The 19,765-nt window shown below is 36.5% G+C and overlaps 1 protein-coding gene across 6 annotated transcripts in view; it reads left to right on the forward strand.

Annotated features, from left to right (window-relative positions):
- Window positions 1–19,765, forward strand: part of CSMD3 (CUB and Sushi multiple domains 3) — a 1,257,965-nt gene that overhangs the window by 537,891 nt on the left and 700,309 nt on the right. For all 6 annotated transcript variants that reach the window (XM_086695899.1, XM_086695901.1, XM_086695900.1 and 3 more), the window contains one exon: window positions 5,148–5,235. In XM_086695899.1, coding sequence (XP_086552025.1) covers window positions 5,148–5,235 — 88 coding nt within the window. The remainder of the gene's footprint in view (window positions 1–5,147; window positions 5,236–19,765) is intronic.

Genomic DNA, 19,765 nt, shown 5'->3' on the forward strand with positions numbered 1-19,765 from the left:
GAAGCAGGCTTCAGGCTCTGAGCTGTCAGCACAGAACCCGACGCGGGGCTCGAACTCATGAGCTGTGAGATCATGACCTGAGCCGAAGTCAGACGCCTAACTGACTGAGCCACCCAGACGCCCCATGGGCCAAATAATTCTTAAAGGAGACAATTTTTATCTCCTATAAACCTTTCAAATGAAAAAAAAAAAAAAATAAAAAAGCTTGTGTGTATGTGTGGGTTTTTTTTTTTTTTTTTTTTTTTTTTAACAGTCCATTCTGTTACTGGAACTGCCAGAAGTGAGCATAAGCGAGGAGGACTGATCTATACACATTGCCAAAGCACGTCTTCCCACAGTAGTGCCTTTAAACTTTAACTAAGAAACAAATTAATAACAGATTCAGAAAACGGCAGTAGTGTTCATGGGGAGCATTTGGGTGTTTAAATGCTAACTTAGATTCTTATTCCAAATTAATATCCAAACTCCAAAACCTCTATCCATCCCTTGTTGTTTCCCTTGTTTTTTCACCCAAAAGGGTAGGTTTGTCAGCAAATGGAAAACAAATTGATTTTTTTTAAAATTTTAAAGGTAAAGACATGTTTTTGTATTTTAAAATGTTGAACTTAATGAACTAGTAGTGTTACTAACTTTTCTACTAGTTCTTCTAAAGTATTAAGATGGAATTATGAAGAGACTCTAAGCTACTCATAATGTATAATTATTTTATTTTATCTTCAAATCCATACTTTCATTCATTTCATGTTATTTATTCATTCTACAATTCTGTGTGAGCTATTTCTCCAAGGTAGCACCATGCTATACTAAGAAGGTAAAAGAGTGAATAAAATATAGTCTCAGCTGTCAAGGATCCAACATTTTATTGGGAAGCTAAATGAGTTAAGAGTCAAGTCTTTGTAGGTTATATAGTAGTATAAACTAACATTCTGTCAACGTCCATGATGGTTGATTTCAGAACAAGATCTAAAACACTGTATTTTACAAGGTGGAATAAAATTTTAAAATCTAATATAAAAAAAAAAGAGTCTAAGAAAAGTGGCAATGTAACCAGCTGTGTGAGGTGACATAGAGGTAACTTCTATATAGAATCTATTTGTTTTTATTTTTGGAGTAAATTCTGTGTGATATAAAATCAGAATCTCAGAAATAAATTGCTTATAAAAAATTACCCTAAAGATTGTAGGGAAGAGTAAATGAGTTGATACATGTAAAAGATGTAGAATATTTCGTGACATGCTGGCTATTATAATTTTATGTTGGCTAAGTTTATGTTTTTAAGTTCAAACATGGAATATTGTGGTAAATTAATTAAGACTACTGTAGCCTATTTATGAACCCATATAAACCTGTAAACCCATAACTTCAGTATTATGAGAAATTACAATCCATTTGGTTTTTTTTAATCTGTAAAACTTGCCCTCTCCTCTTTTATCCACTTTTGTGTGTGACAAAGAACTCATGTTGCATTAATAATAATAATAATAATAATAGGTATAATAAATATCCTTAAAGATCAGAGAAAAAAGAATATTCCCTATAGCGATACTCTTTTCAAGAGGTAACACCCTGTCCATGTAATTAAACTATTTAAAAATGTTTATTTATTTATATTTGAGAGAGAGTGAGAGAAAGAGTGCGAGCAGGGAAGGGGCACAGAGAGAGGGAGAGAGAATCCTAAGCAGGCTTAGTGCTCTCAGTGCAGAGCCTGACACGGGGCTCAGTCCCAAGAACCGTGAGATCATGACCTGAGCTGAAATCAAGAGATGGACGCTCAACCGACTAAGCCACCCGGGTGCCCCATACTTAAACGCTTAAAGAGCACTCCTGTTCTTACCATTCTGTGAATTACTGCTCACATTTAAAGAAGTAAACAGGATAGATCTGTCCAATTGCTTAAATAGCATTATGTAGAAAAAGCAACTTTTGAATAAAAACTACTACATTTCAATGTCTTGATATAACTAGCTGTGGGCAATTATGAAATATCTATACTTCAGAGAAATAAGATGTTATACACTTTGTTCTTTATTTTTTAGTTTAAATGTTTTAAAGAGTATTAAATACATGTATCATGCAGAAGCTCTCTCGTTATCTTTACATTTTAAATTGGAAAGTCTTTCCCCTATTGCAGATAATCAAAAACAGTGGTTTAAAGGATACTTCCAAATAAACTGAATGAATAAATAAATAAATTAAATAAATAAATAAATAAATAAATAAATAAAATAAATACATGAATTAATTAAGTGAAATGGTAAAAAGTATGTATGTGCACTGCATCTTAAGATAAAACATTTGGTAAAGAGGATTGAATTTAATTAGTGATGCCATTTTGCCTTAGTGAGATTTCTGGACAGGATAGAGGGCTTCAGGTTTAACAATAGAAGTTTTTGAATGAATATGCCAAGGTTTAAACCTAGATTAAGGCACTCACTAACAGATATGACTTTGGAAATATTTTTAACCTCTCCCTGCCATAGTTTCCTCACCTGTAGGAAGTGTGTAATAATAGTAACTACCCTTTAGATTGTTGTGAATATTAAATGAGTTGATAAATGATGTAGAATAGTTCCTGACACAGTACCCTGTTAAGCATTAGCTACTATTTAAATTTATATTAACACAGGCTTATATTTTGAGGTAATAATGATGAAATGGAAAAATGAATTAAAAAAATTTTTATTTTCTAATAATGTATTCATAGATCACTTCTAAATTAACTTGTAATCTGTGTTATACATTGGATTGTAATAAAGTAGGTAAGCCCAGTTCATGCCATTCCTTTCTTTATATCTATTCCATGTCAAAAAGCCACATTTAAATAACATAAACCCCAACCTTTTCAAAAGCTATTTTAAGATAAGAGAGTGCTTCCAATAGAAAATACTTGATTCATTGAAAACAATACACCAGATATTGTTGTTAATTAAACTACTAGGGCATATTTACTCAGAGGTTATTAACACCTATCTAGGCATTGTGGGTGTATTTAAAATAATTGTTTTCCCCTTATCTTTATCAAGTATATAATCTCTTTGTATGTATGACTAAGGAATGGGAAACTACTAATCTATAACACGATAAATAATTTTAAAACTAAACATAAAATTTCCGATGTTATGTAATTTGAAGGACTAGAATAATCTGGAAAAATTAGGGATTGTATTTTGCAAAAAGTGGGACTTGGGCTGAGTCTAAAAACTAGACAGAATTTTGATAGCTAAGGAGGAATAAAGGGAAAACATGGAGACTTGGAGAAAATATAAATAAAGCATGGGGTGAACATGGCTAACTAGTAAAATTGCAGAATGATTTAGAAACCTTTGGATTGAGTTATGGAAGCATCTTGGTGACCAGTGGGAAATAAAACTGATATAGTAGAAATCTCAAATCATAGGAGATTAGAACATTAATAAAAACTGTTTGAGGAAGTTTAGTCCTCCTCTAGTACTCAAGGTGGATTGGAGGTGAATGATAATGGAGTGTACAAAAGCATCAGTGATTAGATTGGATCTGAGCATGCACAAGAGGTAATGCTGGATATTTCGGTGGAGTCACTTAGGAGATCATTGAAGGAGGAAGAATGAGCTTGGGGAAAAATGATGAAACCATGTATTGGAACTCGTTAGCAAAGAGGTAATTTTTTCAAGCCATGAGTGAAATATAAAATATAGAGAACCATGGCCAATGCCTTTGAATTTGTCCACTAGAAAGTAAGAGAGTCGTCTAAAGTAAGAGAGTGATCAAAAATAAGGGAATGATAAAAAAAAAAGTAAAAGGGAATGAAATAGCAAGTAAGCAGACCAAAAAAATTAAAATTATCACATATTTTGCAGGGATCAGTGAATATGTAATAAAGTTGTCAATAAGGATATTGGCTGGGGATATTTAGGAAAGTGATTTTTACAGAATGAAAGACACAAATGGAAAATTTCTATCTAATTGGGAATATGACAATTTTACCAGAGCTATGACTGTTGGGACATTATCTGATAGTTATCTTGTTATCTGATAAATCAGTTTGAACATATTGATCAATCTGAACTAAATGATGCCGGAGACCAGTAGGTCTCAACACTGACTTTACATTAGAATCACCTTAAGGATTACTGAAAACCAAACCAGGGAAAAAACTGATGCCCAAGGTCCTACCCTAGAGTAATTGTGTTAGAATATCTAAAGGTAGAAATAAGCATCTTCATCCCTAAAGAAATGTCCACAAGTGGTTTGGATCCACAGCGTAGGTCAAGAACCGTTGTAAAATTTTGCTTTTTTGTCTCTGTGGAATCTCCACTCAGGTCCTATTCTCTCCTCAAAATGCAGAGAAGTTGATAAAGAACAAAGTAGCAGTTATTCTCTAGTTCATTACAAGATTGAATTTATGAAACAATATCACTCACATATTTCAAAACTATCAGGTTTAAAACTTGTTTGCATTAAGATATCTGTCTTGGGGATTTGGTTACCCCTTGTGATCATACTCATTGAAAATATTAAGAAATCTTTCAATAATTGAGTGTTCTAGATAAAGTGCTGAGAATGTGTATGATGACTAGTGAAACATAATCATGTAAATGGCTAGAGGGTAAAGCCATTATTTGGTTTTCAGCAGTATGTCATAATTTAGGGACATGCCTAGTAATTAGAGCCATAGTTTTACTTTAACATTGGCAGGACACACTGCTTTGGTATGTATCAGATATGAAGTGCTAATAATCTTCAACTTTTCCCATAGGGTCTTATTTTCCTATTGCAACTTAAAAATAGTAGGTACCCAAATGACACAATTATAAGTGTTAGTGACTTCTTTGCTGCCAATAATTAGTGGAAACTCTGGCACTAACACCCTGGGAATGAATTCCCAAAGACTTCACAATTTGATAGTAATTAAAAATAAAGTGTTAACGATTAATGTGTTACTATTTAGAATAGTATGCCATTGAAGTTGAACATGAAACTTATAGGTTCACTAAGAGAAAAAATGCTTTGTCTTTATTACTAGGTTATAAATTTATATTCCACATTTATAAACTACAGTGATTATTTAAAATACAAGAATATGTTTTATGTAAATTTTTCAATTAACATTTTTCTTGATTTTCTATTCATACGTGTTTTGATTCTTTTGTTTTCTTCTGTTGTTACAGTAAATGAGGGAGGTATCAAAACAGCTTCCAATTTATGCCCAGATCCAGGAGAACCAGAAAATGGGAAGAGAGTTGGATCAGATTTTAGGTAATATTTTATGTTATTTATTTCATTATTTTGTTGAAGTTTGTTTAATTTAAAATTAAAGAATAATACTATGGAGCTGAAGACTGGGTGATTGAAAACAATGGTAGCTGGATCTTATTTGTTACTATTAATATTCCATTACTTTAAAGTGTCTAATTACATACCAACTTTATTAGGGTACTTTCCTGGAGTTAAACAGTTAATTTCTTGTCATGTAGTAAGTGAACAATCATGGGCTTTGGATTTGAAAGACATGAGTTAGAATTCAAATTCTGCTTAATGGCTGTCTGATCTTGAGTAAGTCATTGAATTCTGTCTGCCTGAGTTTCCTGTTCTGTAACATGTAAATCGAACTTACCACATATACTGGTGAGTTTCAGATGAGGTATTGCCAGGCTGTCGTGGTTTGTGAGTTCAAGCCTCACAGTGGGCTCACTGCTGTCAGTGCAGAGACCACTCTGGGTCCTCTGTCCTCTTCTCTCTCTGTTTTCCTCCCCACTCTAACACACTCTTTCTACTTCTTTCTCAAAAATAAATAAACATTGAACAAAAATGAGGTACTTCAATGAAATCTTCCTGCAAATATTCTATAAACATAAGTATTTTTCAGAAGTACCCATAAATGAATATGTTTTATCTCCATCTTAAAATTAGTATTTATTTTACTAATTCAAAATTAAGTTACTAACAACCAAGAGAATGAAAGTAGTATACTGTGGTAGACATTAATTTGCATAACTATCAAATAATATTTTTAAAAAATCTTGAAATTTTAGTAGTCCTCTGATTGTAGCATTTTATAAATAAAAGATACCAAAAATCCTGTAAAACATTAAATGATAATTTAACTAACATTCACAAATACTTATTTTTACAAAATATCCATGAGACATATGGGGGAAAGGAAGGAGAAAAAAATAGTTTCAAACATAGAGGGAGGCAAACCGTAAGAAACTTAGAACAAACGTAGAGTTGAGGGAGCTTGGGGGGTGAAGAGAATGGGTAATGGGCATTGAGGAGGGCACTTGTTGGGTTGAGCCCTGGGTGTTGTATGTAAGTGATAAAACATGGGAATCTACTCCCCAAAATAATTTATTGTCAAATCAGCTAACATACGGTATATACAGTATACTCAGTATATACAAGACTACACTGTATATACTGTATGTTAGCTGATTTGACAATAAATTATATTTAGTAAAAAAATATTGGTAATGACCATAATTATAACTACCACACACTTACAATTTTTACTTCTGTATATTATTTGTATAAAGGACAAATGATACTCTAAAGAATATCCCTGCAGGGGGTTGTGGGGGAGATCATTCTTAGAATAGAGATTTATGGAAATTTTGTCCCTGTGGATCTTTCAAGATGACTTAAAATTACATTTTGCTATACATGTAGAAGAAAAGATAATATATGATTTCACATTAATACAATTGTAATATTCTAAAAGAAATACAGAACTTAATTTACTCAGCCCCATAATTAATATAAATGATAATGTTTGAAGAAAAACATGAGAGAAATTTAAAAGATCTGAGATCTAGTCAAACTCTAATCTTAATAAATTGATTTTATTAAAAATCAACTGAGTTTCTCAGCCTCAATAATTAAAAGTGATATTTTATAGACTACAAAATGATAAGCAACTTTCTGTTTTTACATGTCTTCTTTATTTATTATAAAATCTTATATGGTATTTATTATTTTATCCCCACTTTACAAATGAGAAAACTAAAGCCCTGTTTACACAGCAGATAATTTGATGGAACTGAAATTTGAACCTATTATTTCCTGATTCCAGAGTCTGACCATTTAGTCCATATATTACATTAGGCTTTGAAGTCAAACTAACTTCATTTGAATTCCATTCTTGCCATAAACTACTTGTGTTCTCTAAGAGCTTATTTCTAAAGATCTAAAAATGAGAATAGTACTTATTTCATTGGCTGAGGAAATTACATGAGAGGATTTATGCATGTAGTAATTATATAGCTTGAGACAAAATAAGTATTCAATCGGGGCACTTGGGTAGCTGAGTTGTGTCTGACTCTTGTTTTAGGCTTAGGTCATGATCTCACAGTCATGAGTTGGAGACCCTTGTAGTACTCTACACTGAGTGTGGAGCCTGCTTGGGATTCTTTCTCCTCCTCTCTCTGCCCCTCAACTGCGTGCTCTTTCTCTCTCTCTCAAAATAAATAAATAAACATTTAGAAAAATAAGTATTCAGGGGCAACTGGGTGGCTCAGTCAGTTAAGTGGCCGACTTTGGCTCAGGTCATGATCTCACAGTTTGTTGAGTTCGAGACCCACGTAGGGCTCTGTGCTGACAGCTCAGAGCCTGGAGCCTGCTTTGGATTGTGTGTGTGTCTCTCTCTCTGCCCCACGCCGCTCACACTCTGTGTGTGTGTCTCTCTCTCAAAAATAACTAAACATTAAAAGTTTTTAAAATAATATTCAATTAATGCTAGTGGCTATTATAGTATGATATGATTTGCAGAATAATTATTAGTATGAATATACTTGGTCCCACATTTTGCAAAAATTTCTGGTTTTATTGGAAATAGACTAATATAGTGATTTAAATTACCTTCAAGTGTAGAGGATTACAATTATAAGATTACTTTGTAATCATATTCTAAGCACCATGATAGATGTTAGGCATCAAGAGGACCATAGTCAGACTAAAATATAGTATAATCATTATAATTTAGGAATGTGTGGTGGCTGGAACTAGAGGGTATTACACTAAATGAAATAGAGAAATACAAATATATGATTTCACTCACGTGGAATTTAAGAAACATGGTAGATGAAGATAGGGGAAATGAAGCAAAAGTAAGATAAAAAAAAAAAACAGAGAGGGAAACAAAACATGAGAGACTCTTAAATACAGACAACAAACTGAGGGTGGCTGGCGGGTGTTGGGTGGTGGGATGGGCTAAATGGGTACGGGCATTAAAGAGGTCACTTGTTGGGATGAGCACTGGGTGTTCTATGTTACTGATGAATCACTAAATTATATTTCTGGAATCATTATTCTACTATATGTTAACTAACTTGGATTTAAATTTAAAAAAAGAATGTGTAAAGTGTTAAGGACACACAGAGGAGGTATGACATTTTTGGAGGCTAGGAGATAAGGGTCATAAGAAGTTAACATTGAGTTTGGTCTTGCAGGATGATTAGAATGTGATACATAGAGAAAAAGAAGTCCAGTGAACATTTATATATTCATTATCTATGTATATTATTTGCTTATTATAGGTCTGGTCTTGTACTAGGAACAAATAAAACACACAAAAGCAGACATAGTAGATGCCCTCCATAATTCCTAGAATTTAATGACAGAAAAGACAATAAGCAATTAAATGGCACATGCAGTTGTCATCACAAATTTAGGAAAAAATGTTGTGAAATCATAAAAAACAGAACAAAACAAAAACAAAGCATCTGTAAGAGAGAGTAAAAGTGTCAGGGTGGGAATGCACCCATTTTAAGAAGGTTCTACTCTCATTGATACCAGAATTTTATGCATCTAGACTATAAGTAAGGAAGACTCACATTGAGGACAAGCTATTCCAGGAAAATAAAGATGAGTGAGTCTAAATTATCGAATGTAAATGGGAGAAAAGCATAGAATGAAGCTGAGGAGATAAGGAAAAACCAGATCTCTCCCACAGAGAAAGCAAATTGGCAGCCATTCAGCCTAATCTGGACTTAAGATACGTTTTGTTTTAAGCTCACAATGTTTTTAAAAAAATGGGAACAAACATTTATTTATTTTTGTGTGTGGTAACCTCTAGAGTACATTTTATTTATTTATTTTTAATATGAAATTTATTGTCAAATTGGTTTCCATACAACACCCAGTGCTCATCCCAAAAGGTGCCCTCCTCAATACTCATCACCCACCATCTCCTCCCTCCCACCCCCATCAACCCTCAGTTTGTTCTCCGTTTTTAAGAGTTTCTTATGTTTTGGCTCCCTCCCTCTCTAACTTTTTTTTTTTTTCCTTCCCCTCCCCCATGGTCTTCTGTTAAGTTTTTCAGGATCCACATGAGAGTGAAACCATATGGTATCTGTCTTTCTCTGTATGACTTATTTCACTTAGCATAACACTCTCCAGTTCCTCCACGTTGCTACAAAAGGCCATATCTCATTCTTTCTCATTGCCATGTAGTATTCCATTGTGTATATAAACCACAATTTCTTTATCCATTCATCAGTTGATGGGCATTTAGGCTCTTTCCATAATTTTGCTATTGTTGAAAGTACTACTGTAAACATTGGGGTACAAGTGCCCCTATGCATCAGCACTGCTCTATCCCTTGGGTAAATTCCTAGCAGTGCTATTGCTGGGTCATAGGGTAGAACTATTTTCAATTTTTTGTGGAACCTCCACACTGTTTTCCAGAGCGGCATTTAAAAATCAGGAGATTACACACATGTACACTCACAAAGATTTTTGCACTTCCTTAGTAGATCCAATGACTGATATAATGTACCTTCATGGAAATATCTACTGAAATCTATTAATACCTATTCCCATTAGGCTGACCAAGGTCTCTCTGGTTCAACATGGTCACTCCTGGGCTACTTTAAGTCACCTATATATAGTAAGAAGCTACAAAGAAGTGTAAGAGAGACCTGATCTTATTTATATTTTCAGTATATCATCCCTTATATTTTAGATAGATGGATTGAAGAAAACAGAAATTTTGACTGGAAGATGACTAAAGTAGTTTGGGTGTAAGATGGTGGAGACTTGGATTATGGCGATATACTGAACTAGACAGATTCAAGATAGCCTTTAAAGATATAATATTCAGTATCCAATGATAATTTGATGTGGAAAGCAAGAAAAAATAAAAGGTGATTCCTAATTTGATGGGATTGAATATCATGAGAATGGACTAAATGATAATATTTAATTAAGTGTAGAAGTCCAGAGGTTTGAGGAGGAAAAATGAAGAGTTCAGTTTTGAGATTTTAAAATTTACATGACTTAAGAGATTTCCACATGGATATATTACATTTGTAGTTGAATGTAATTGAAATTCAGAGATAGCTGGGAACCATCAGCATGTAGGTACTATAAATAATATTAAAGCAACATGAGTAGATTGCATCACTTAGACTCTATAAAAAGATTAGACCATCTATGACATAGTCCCAAAGATCAATGCTATTTGAAGATATGATGGAACACAAGGAGCCATCAAATCATGCTCATGAGTGGTGAGAGGAATAGGAGGGAAACAAGAGAAGGAAGTTCTTGAAAAGAGGTTGAGGAGTGGTCAATGCGGTTGAAAAACTGAGAGTGAGAGGCAGAAGACTGTTAAATTTGGCAGCAATAAGATTATAGATACGAGTGATTTCTTGGCGTGACAGACCTAGAAAAAAATTTGGAATAGCATGAAAGTTGAATAGACACACTTCAGACAGGTAATAGCTCTGGATCATCAAATTACATAAAGCAGAAGAATAATGGGGGTAGTTCTGGAGTCATTATTTTCTTTCATCCATGTCTTATAGTTTTCAACATACAGGTCTTTCACATCCTTGATTAAATTTGTTTCTTGCTATTTTTTTTGATGCCATTGTAAATGAAATTGCTTATTGTTATTGTTATTTTTTTCATTCTGATAGTGTATCCTGAAAATTTACTGAGTATGTTTGTTAGTCTAACAGTTGGTTAATAGAGTGTTTGAGTTTCTCTATATAAGATTTCATGTCATCTGCAAATAGTGACAGATTTACTTCTTCCTAATTCAGTGCCTTTTTTTTTTTTTTTTTTTTTTTTTTTTTTTTTGCCTAATTGCTCTGGCTAGGGCTTCCAATACTATGTTGAATAAATGTGCAAGAGTGGGCATCCTTGTCTTATTCCTGATCTTAGTGGAAACACTTTCAACTTTTCACTGTAGCTTCTGGCTTGTCATATATGGCTTATATAATGTTGAGGTATGTTTTCCCTATACTGGATTTATTAGTGTCCACATCCTGTGTTCTCTGAGAGCAGTTCCATAGGCCAATAGATGTGGGCCACAACTGAAGTCCTCCCCTCAAGCCATAGCTCAAGAAAAAGTAGAGAGTCCTCCTTTACAGAAAGACTAGAGGGTGTGGTTCAGTCCACCATTTGTGCAGCATACTAGGGGTGGTAGCCTGCCAAGAAACATCTTTATGATTGCCACAGTCCTGTGGACCCAGTAATGAAACCCCCAGCCGCTAGAGCCAGACAATCAAGGAGTGTACCTTGGGTAGTAGCCCCTAAAACCCAGACCCCAAACATACAACTCAGGGCCTCTTTAACAGAAAGACCTAGTTCTATTCTCTCTTGCTTTGCCTTGGGGGTGGTAGCTGTTATAAACCCTTTCTTCCTTGCTTATAGTCCTGTGGGACCCACAAGTGTTAAGTCCCACTGGCCACCAGAGCCAGGCAATGTAGAGATGTGCACAATATAGGGGTGTCATACAGGGGTATAAATTTATTTCTGCATGGCACCAATTGCTACAGTCTCATGGGAACAGATGGGGCTAAGGGTAAGCTCCCTTAGACTTCAAAGCCAGGCAAATAAGAAGTGTCCCCTAATTATAACCACAAAGGTCAGGGTGCCATATGCTTGTGAGAGCTCCCTTCTGGGAAATATTAGTGTTCTGGAGCACAGCAAAAGGAGAGTGTGAAGATGGCACCCGCCAGTCTCCATCTAGGAGAGTATTCCAACAAACTTTTAGATATGTGTGTTAAATTAGATGCCTGCCCCTCAGGCCAACACTTTAATAAAGCAGGTGAGCCTTTTTCACTTTTACACTGGTCACCAGTGGCTGCCTCTGAACTGGGACTTGGGGCAGGTGAATCTGAGCACTTGAGATCTTTAACCTCCCTCTCAGATTGCTGTCATCTTGTAGGTCTCAGGATGTGGGCCCCATTGGTTCTCAAAGTTAGACATTTTGGAAGGGCTCATCTCTGAAGTCCATATCTTAAAAATTGGGATATCTGATGTGAGGTTCAAATTCTTGGATCCTCAGAGAGAAGCTCTGGGTATTGAGTTTCTTCCTGGTTTTGGGTCACTGCACCAAGGGTAGGATACATTTTATCCCAGCTTCTCCTACCCTCATTGATGTGGATTTCTTCAGTTTGCAAGATGTGTAGTGGTCACTTAGCCAGCCTTTAGGTTTGTTGTTTTCTTTTTTTTTCACTTTTAATAATTATGAGTGTTATTTTTATTGCGTTGAACACCAAAAAAAGTGATTTGATGATGTATATAAGTAGCTTTAAGTAATTTTTCAGATGGACAGTTTAAAAGCATGTAAAATTCTTTGGCCTATATACATTTTTCTTTTTTGTTTTTTTTTGTTTGTTTTTTATTTTGTTTTTTTTGTGTGTTTTTTTCAATATATGAAGTTTATTGTCAAATTGGTTTCCATACAACACCCAGTGCTCATCCCAAAAGGTGCCTTCCTCAATACCCAACATCCACCCTCCCCTCCCTCCCACCCCCTATCAACCCTCAGTTTGTTCTCAGTTTTTAAGAGTCTCTTATGCTTTGGCTCTCTTCCACTCTAACCTCTTTTTTTTTTCCTTCCCCTCCCCCATGGGTTTCTGTTAAGTTTCTCAGGATCCACATAAGAGTGAAACCATATGGTATCTGTCTTTCTCTGTATGGCTTATTTCACTTAGCATCACACTCTCCAGTTCCATCCACGTTGCTACAAAGGGCCATATTTCATTCTTTCTCATTGCCACGTAGTACTCCATTGTATATATAAACCACAATTTCTTTATCCATTCATCAGTTGATGGACATTTAGGCTCTTGCCATAATTTGGCTTTGTTGAGAGTGCTCCTATAAACATTGGGGTACAAGTGCCCCTATGCATCAGTACTCCTGTATCCCTTGGGTAAATTCCTAGCAGTCCTATTCCTGGGTCATAGGGTACGTCTATTTTTAATGTTTTGAGGAACCTCCACACTGTTTTCCAGAGCGGCTGCATCAGTTTGCATTCCCACCAACAGTGCAAGAGGGTTCCCGTTTCTCCACATCCTCGCCAGCATCTATAGTCTCCCGATTTGTTCATTTTGGCTACTCTGACTGGTGTGAGGTGATATCTGAGTGTGGTTTTGATTTGTATTTCCCTGATGAGGAGGGACATTGAGCATCTTTTCATGTGCCTGTTGGCCATCCGGATGTCTTCTTTAGAGAAGTGTCTATTCATGTTTTCTGCCCATTTCTTCACTGGGTTATCTGTTTTTCAGGTGTGGAGTTTGGTGAGCTCTTGATAGATTTTGGATACTAGCCCTTTGTCCGATATGTCATTTGCAAATATCTTTTCCCATTCCATTGGTTGCCTTTTAGTTTTGTTGGTTGTTTCCTTTGCTGTGCAGAAGCTTTTTCTCTTCATAAGGTCCCAGTAGTTCATTTTTGCTTTTAATTCCCTTGCCTTTGGGGATGCGTTAAGTAAGAAATTGCTGTGACTGAGGTCAGAGAGGTCTTTTCCTTCATTCTCCTCTAGGGTTTGGCTGGTTTCCTGTCTCACATTCAGGTCCTTTATCCATTTTGAGTTTATTTTTGTGAATGGTGTGAGAAAGTGGTCTAGTTTCAATCTTCTGCATGTTGCTGTCCAGTTCTCCCAGCACCATTTGTTAAAGAGACTGCCTTTTTTCCATTGGATGTTCTTTTCTGCTTTGTCAAAGATTAGCTGGCCATACGTTTGTGGGTCTAGTTCTGGGGTTTCTATTCTATTCCATTGGTCTATGTGTCTGTTTTTGTGGCAATACCATGTTGTCTTGATGATGACAGCTTTGTAGTAGAGGCTAAAGTCTGGGATTGTGATGCCTCCTGCTCTGGTCTTCTTCTTCAAAATTACTTTGGCTATTTGGGGCCTTTTGTGGTTCCATATAAATTTTAGGATTGCTTGTTCTAGTTTCGAGAAGAATGCTGGTGCAATTTTGATTGGGATTGCATTGAATGTGTAGATAGCTTTGGGTAGTATTGACATTTTGACAATATTTATTCTTCCAATCCATGAGCAGGGAATGTCTTTCCATTTCTTTATATCTTCTTCAATTTCCTTCATAAGCTTTCTATAGTTTTCAGCATACAGATCTTTTACATCTTTGGTTAGGTTTATTGCTAGGTATTTGATGCTTCTTGGTGCAATTGTGAATGGGATCAGTATCTTTCTTTGTCTTTGTTGCTTCATTATTAGTATATAAGAATGCAACTGATTTCTGAACATTGATTTTGTATCTGCAACTTTGCTAAATTCATGTATCAGTTCTAGTAGACTTTTGGTGGAGTCTATTGGATTTTCCATGTATAATATCATGTCATCTGCAAAAAGTGAAAGCTTAACTTCATTTTTGATGCCTTTGATTTCCTTTTGTTGTCTGATTGCTGATGCTACAACTTCCAACACTATGTTAAACAACAGCGGTGAGAGTGGACATCCCTGTCGTTCCTGATGTCAGGGAAAAAGCTCTCAGTTTTTCCCCGTTGAGGATGATGTTAGCTGTGGGCTTTTCATAAATGGCTTTTATGATCTTTAAGTATGTTCCTTCTGTCCCGACTTTCTCGAGGGTTTTTATTAAGAAACGTGGCTGAATTTTGTCAAAGGCCTTTTCTGCATCGATTGACAGGATCATATGGTTCTTATCTTTTCTTTTATTAATGTGATGTATCACAGTGATTGATTTGTGAATTTTGAACTAGCCTGCATCCTAGGAATGAATCCCAGTTTATCATGGTGAATAATTCTTTTTATATGCTGTTGAATTCGATTTGCTAGTATCTTATTGAGAATTTTTGCATCCATATTCATCAGGGATATTGGCCTGTAGTTCTCTTTTTTTACTGGGTCTCTGGCTGGTTTAGGAATCAAAGTAATATTGGCTTCATAGAATGAGTCTGGAAGTTTTCCTTCCCTTTCTATTTTTTGGAATAGCTTGAGAAGGATAGGTATTATCTCTGCTTTAAACGTCTGGTAGAACTCCCCTGGGAGGCCATCTGGTCCTGGACTCTTATTTGTTGGGAGATTTTTTTTTTTTTTTTTTTTGTTAATTTTTTTTTTTGTAACGTTTATTTATTTTTGGGACAGAGAGAGACAGAGCATGAACGGGGGAGGGGCAGAGAGAGAGGGAGACACAGAGTCGGAAACAGGCTCCAGTCTCTGAGCCATCAGCCCAGAGCCTGACGCGGGGCTCGAACTCACGGACCGCGAGATCGTGACCTGGCTGAAGTCGGACGCCTAACCGACTGCGCCACCCAGGCGCCCCTTGTTGGGAGATTTTTGATGATTGATTGAATTTCTTTGCTGGTGATGGGTCTGTTCAAGCTTTGTATTTCCTCCTGATTGAGTTTTGGAGGCGTGTGGGTATTTAGGAATTTGTCCATTTCTTCCAGGTTGTCCAGTTTGATGGCATAAATTTTTCCCAGTATTCCCTGATAATTGCTTGTATCTCTGAGGGATTGGTTGTAATAATTCCATTTTCATTCATGATTTTATCTATTTGGGTCATCTCCCTTTTCTATTTGAGAAGCCTGGCTAGAGGTTTGTCAATTTTGTTTATTTTTTCAAATAACCAACTCTTGGTTTCATTGATCTGCTCTACAGTTTTCTTAGATTCTATATTGTTAATTTCTGCTCTGACCTTTATTATTTCTCTTCTTCTGCTGGGTTTAGGCTGCCTTTGCTGTTCTGCTTCTATTTCCTTTAGGTGTGCTGTTAGATTTTGTATTTGGGATTTTTCTTGTTTCTTGAGATATGCCTGGATGGCAATGTATTTTCCTCTCATGACTGCCTTCGCTGCATCCCAAAGCATTTGGATTGTTGTATTTTCATTTTCATTTGTTTCCATATATTTTTTAATTACTTCTCTAATTGCCTGGTTGACCCACTCATTCTTTAGTAGGGTGTTCTTTAACCTCCATGCTTTTGGAGGTTTTCCAGACTTTTTCCTGTGGTTGATTTCAAGCTTCATAGCATTGTGGTCTGAAAGTATGCCTGGTATGATTTTAATTCTTGTATACTTATGAAGGGCTGTTTTGTGACCCAGTATGTGCTCTATCTTGGAGAATGTTCCATGTGCACTCGAGAAGAAAGTATATTCTGTTGCTTTGGGATGCAGAGTTCTAAATATATCTGTCAAGTCCATCTGATCCAATGTATCATTCAGCGCCCTTGTGTCTTTATTGACCGTCTAGATGATCAATCCATTGCTGTAAGTGGAGTGTTAAAGTTCCCTGCAATTACCACATTCTTGTCGATAAGGTTGCTTATGTTTGTGAGTAATTGTTTTATATATTTGGGGGCTCCCGTATTCGGCGCATAGACATTTATAATTGTTAGCTCTTCCTGACGGATAGACCCTGTGGTTATTATATAATGTCCTTCTTCATCTCTTGTTACAGCCTTTAATTTAAAGTCTAGTTTGTCTGATATAAGTATGGGTACTCCAGCTTTCTTTTGACTTCCAGTAGCATGATAAATAGTTCTCCATCCCCTCACTCTCAATCTTTAGGTGTCCTCAGGTCTGAAATGAGTCTCTTGTAGACAGCAAATAGATGGGTCCTGTTTTTTTATCCATTCTGATACCCTATGTCTTTTGGTTGGAGCATTTAGTCCATTTACATTCAGTGTTATTATAGAAAGATATGGGTTTAGAGTCATTGTGATGTCCGTAGGTTTCATTCTTATAGCAATGTCTCTGGTACTTTGTCTCACAGGATCCCCCTTAGGATCTCTTGGAGGGCTGGTTTAGTGGTGACGAATTCCTTCAGCTTCTGTTTGTTTGGGAAAACCTTTATCTCTCCTTCTATTCTAAATGACAGACTTGCTGGATAAAGGATTCTCGGCTGCATATATTTTCTGTTCATCACATTGAAGATCTCCGGCCATTCCTTTCTGGCCTGCTAAGTTTCAGTAGAGAGATCGGTCACGAGTCTTATAGGTCTTCCATTATATGTTAGAGCATGTTTATCTCTAGCTGCTTTCAGAATTTTCTCTTTATCCTTGTGTTTTGCCAGTTTCACTATGATATGTCGTGCAGAAGATTGGTTCAAGTTACATCTGAAGGGAGTTCTCTGTGCCTCTTGGATTTCAATGCCTTTTTCCTTCCCCAGATCCGGGAAGTTCTCAGCTATAATTTCTTCAAGTACCCCTTCAGCACCTTTCCCTCTCTCTTCCTCCTCTGGAATACCGATTATGTGTATATTATTTCTCTTTAGTGCATCACTTAGTTCTCTAATTTTCCCCTTATACTCCTAGATTTTTTTAACTCTCTTTTTCTCAGCTTCTTCTTTTTCCATAACTTTATCTTCTAGTTCACCTATTCTCTCCTCTGCCTCTTCAATCCGAGCCGTAGTTGTCTCCATTTTATTTTGCAACTCATTGAGAGCATTTTTAGCTCCTCCTGGCTGTTCCTTAGTCCTTTGATCTCTGTAGCAATAGATTCTCTGCTGTCCTTTATACTGTTTTCAAGCCCAGCGATTAATTTTATGACTATTATTCTAAATTCACTTTCTGTTATATTGTTTAAATCATTTTTGATCAGTTTCGTCAGCTGTTATTATTTCCTGGACATTTTTCTGAGGGGAGTTCTTCTGTTTTGTCATTTTGGATAGTCCCTTGAGTGGTGCAGGACTGGGAGCACTTCCTGTGCTGTCTTGAATAACTTGTGTTGGTGGGCGGGGCCGCAGTCAGAACTGATGTCTGCCCCCAGCCCACAGCTGGGGCCACAGTCAGACTGGTGTGTGCCCTCTCTTCCCCTCTCTTAGGGGAAGGGTTCACTGTGGGGTGGCGTGGCCCATCTGGGCTACTTGCACACTGCCAGGCTTGTGGTGCTGGGGATCTGGCGTATTAGCTGGGGTGGATTGGCAGGATGCACAGGGGCGGGAGGGGCAGGCTCAGCTCACTTTTCCTTTGGAGATCTGCTTCGGGAGAGGCCCTGCGTGACTGGGAGGGAGTCAGACCCGCTGTAGGGATCCATCAGCAGAAGCACAGCGTTGGATGTTTGCTAGGTGCAAGCAAGTTCCCTGGCAGGAACTGGTTCCCTTTGGGATTTTGGCTGGGGGATGGGCGAGGGAGATGGCGCTGGTGAGCGCCTTTGTTCCCTGCCAAGCTGAGCTCTGTAGTCTGGGGCTCAACAACTCTCCCTCCAGTTGTTCTCCAGCTCTCCCGTTCTCTGAGCAGAGCTGTTAGCTTATAACCTTCCAGATGTCAAGTCCCTCTTGCTGTCAGAACATACTCCATCCAGCCTCTCCGCTTTTGCCAGCCAGACTTGGGAGCTCTGCTTTGCTGGTGGGCCGCCCCTCCGCCCTGGCTCCCTCCCGCCAGTCCTTGGAGTGTGCACTGCCTCTCCGCCCTTCCTACCCTCTTCCGTGGGCCTCTCTTCTGTGCTTGGCTCCGGAGACTCCATTCTGCTAGTCTTCTGGCAGTTTTCTGGGTTATTTAGGCAGGGTAGGTGGAATCTAAGTGATCAGCAGGACGCAGGGTTAGCCCAGCGTCCTCCTACGCCGCCATCTTCCCAGGATCCCCCAGGTTTGTTGTTTTGTTAAAGAGGAAATTGTTGCATAGGTAGCTGTTGACCCAGTGTGTCCTTGGGAGGAGGTGAGTTAAGGATCTTCCTACTTCACAATTTTGAACTGAAACTCTCAAGGAACTTTATGGATTGAATATGAAGTAATACAATTAGGAATAGTTAATAATTCTACAAAAAACCTTTTATAAAGAAAATGCTAATCTAGTCTACAGCATATATAAGTCCTTTCTTCTATTTCTACATTTGATTTATCAGTGATTTGGTAGATCTTTTCCTTCTTTCTCCTACCCCAAATTACTTACCTCTCCTTTAGGTTACCCATATTGTTTAAACAAAAAAGCTCATTATTCAGATATTTCTTCTTGTGTCATATTTCTTATTTTTTCCTCTTATTCCCATTTTACTACATTACTATGATCCATCTCCTGTTACATAATTAAGGTCACATCACTTGTTCCACTTTGTCTAGGTCACATAGCATTTCCATGATAACAATGGAAATTTCTTTAATAAAAATCCATACACTCAATAAAACATTGTTTTTATATGGAAGTTATAGAATACTAAATCTGAGTAACTATCCAAATGCAGCATAGAAAAATATGACAGATCTGACATTGAAGTATGTTATGTTATTTTTATCATTTATATATCACTAGAAGATACATCACTAGAAAACATTCTTAATATTCTTCTTTATAATTTGATATTTGATAAACTTGTCATTTAATAATATGTGGCATAAAATACATAAAATAACCTCCTTTTTATAGATTTGGAAAGTAGTATACATAAAATATTCCCACATTACACAAGCCAAAATACTTGCCTTATTCATAAATAATTTTATTCATCAAAAATTATTTTCTAGTTGCAATATTTTAATGTATTTCAAAATATGTGTATTTTAAACTCTATTTCAGTGAAAGAGTACCACAATTTAAATTATTTGCAGCCTCTAACTATTCCTTGAATCACCATTT

Source organism: Puma concolor, chromosome F2 (assembly GCF_028749965.1).
Source record: "Puma concolor isolate L17-30 chromosome F2, mPumCon1.1.hap2, whole genome shotgun sequence".
Classification (NCBI taxonomy): domain Eukaryota; kingdom Metazoa; phylum Chordata; class Mammalia; order Carnivora; family Felidae; genus Puma; species Puma concolor.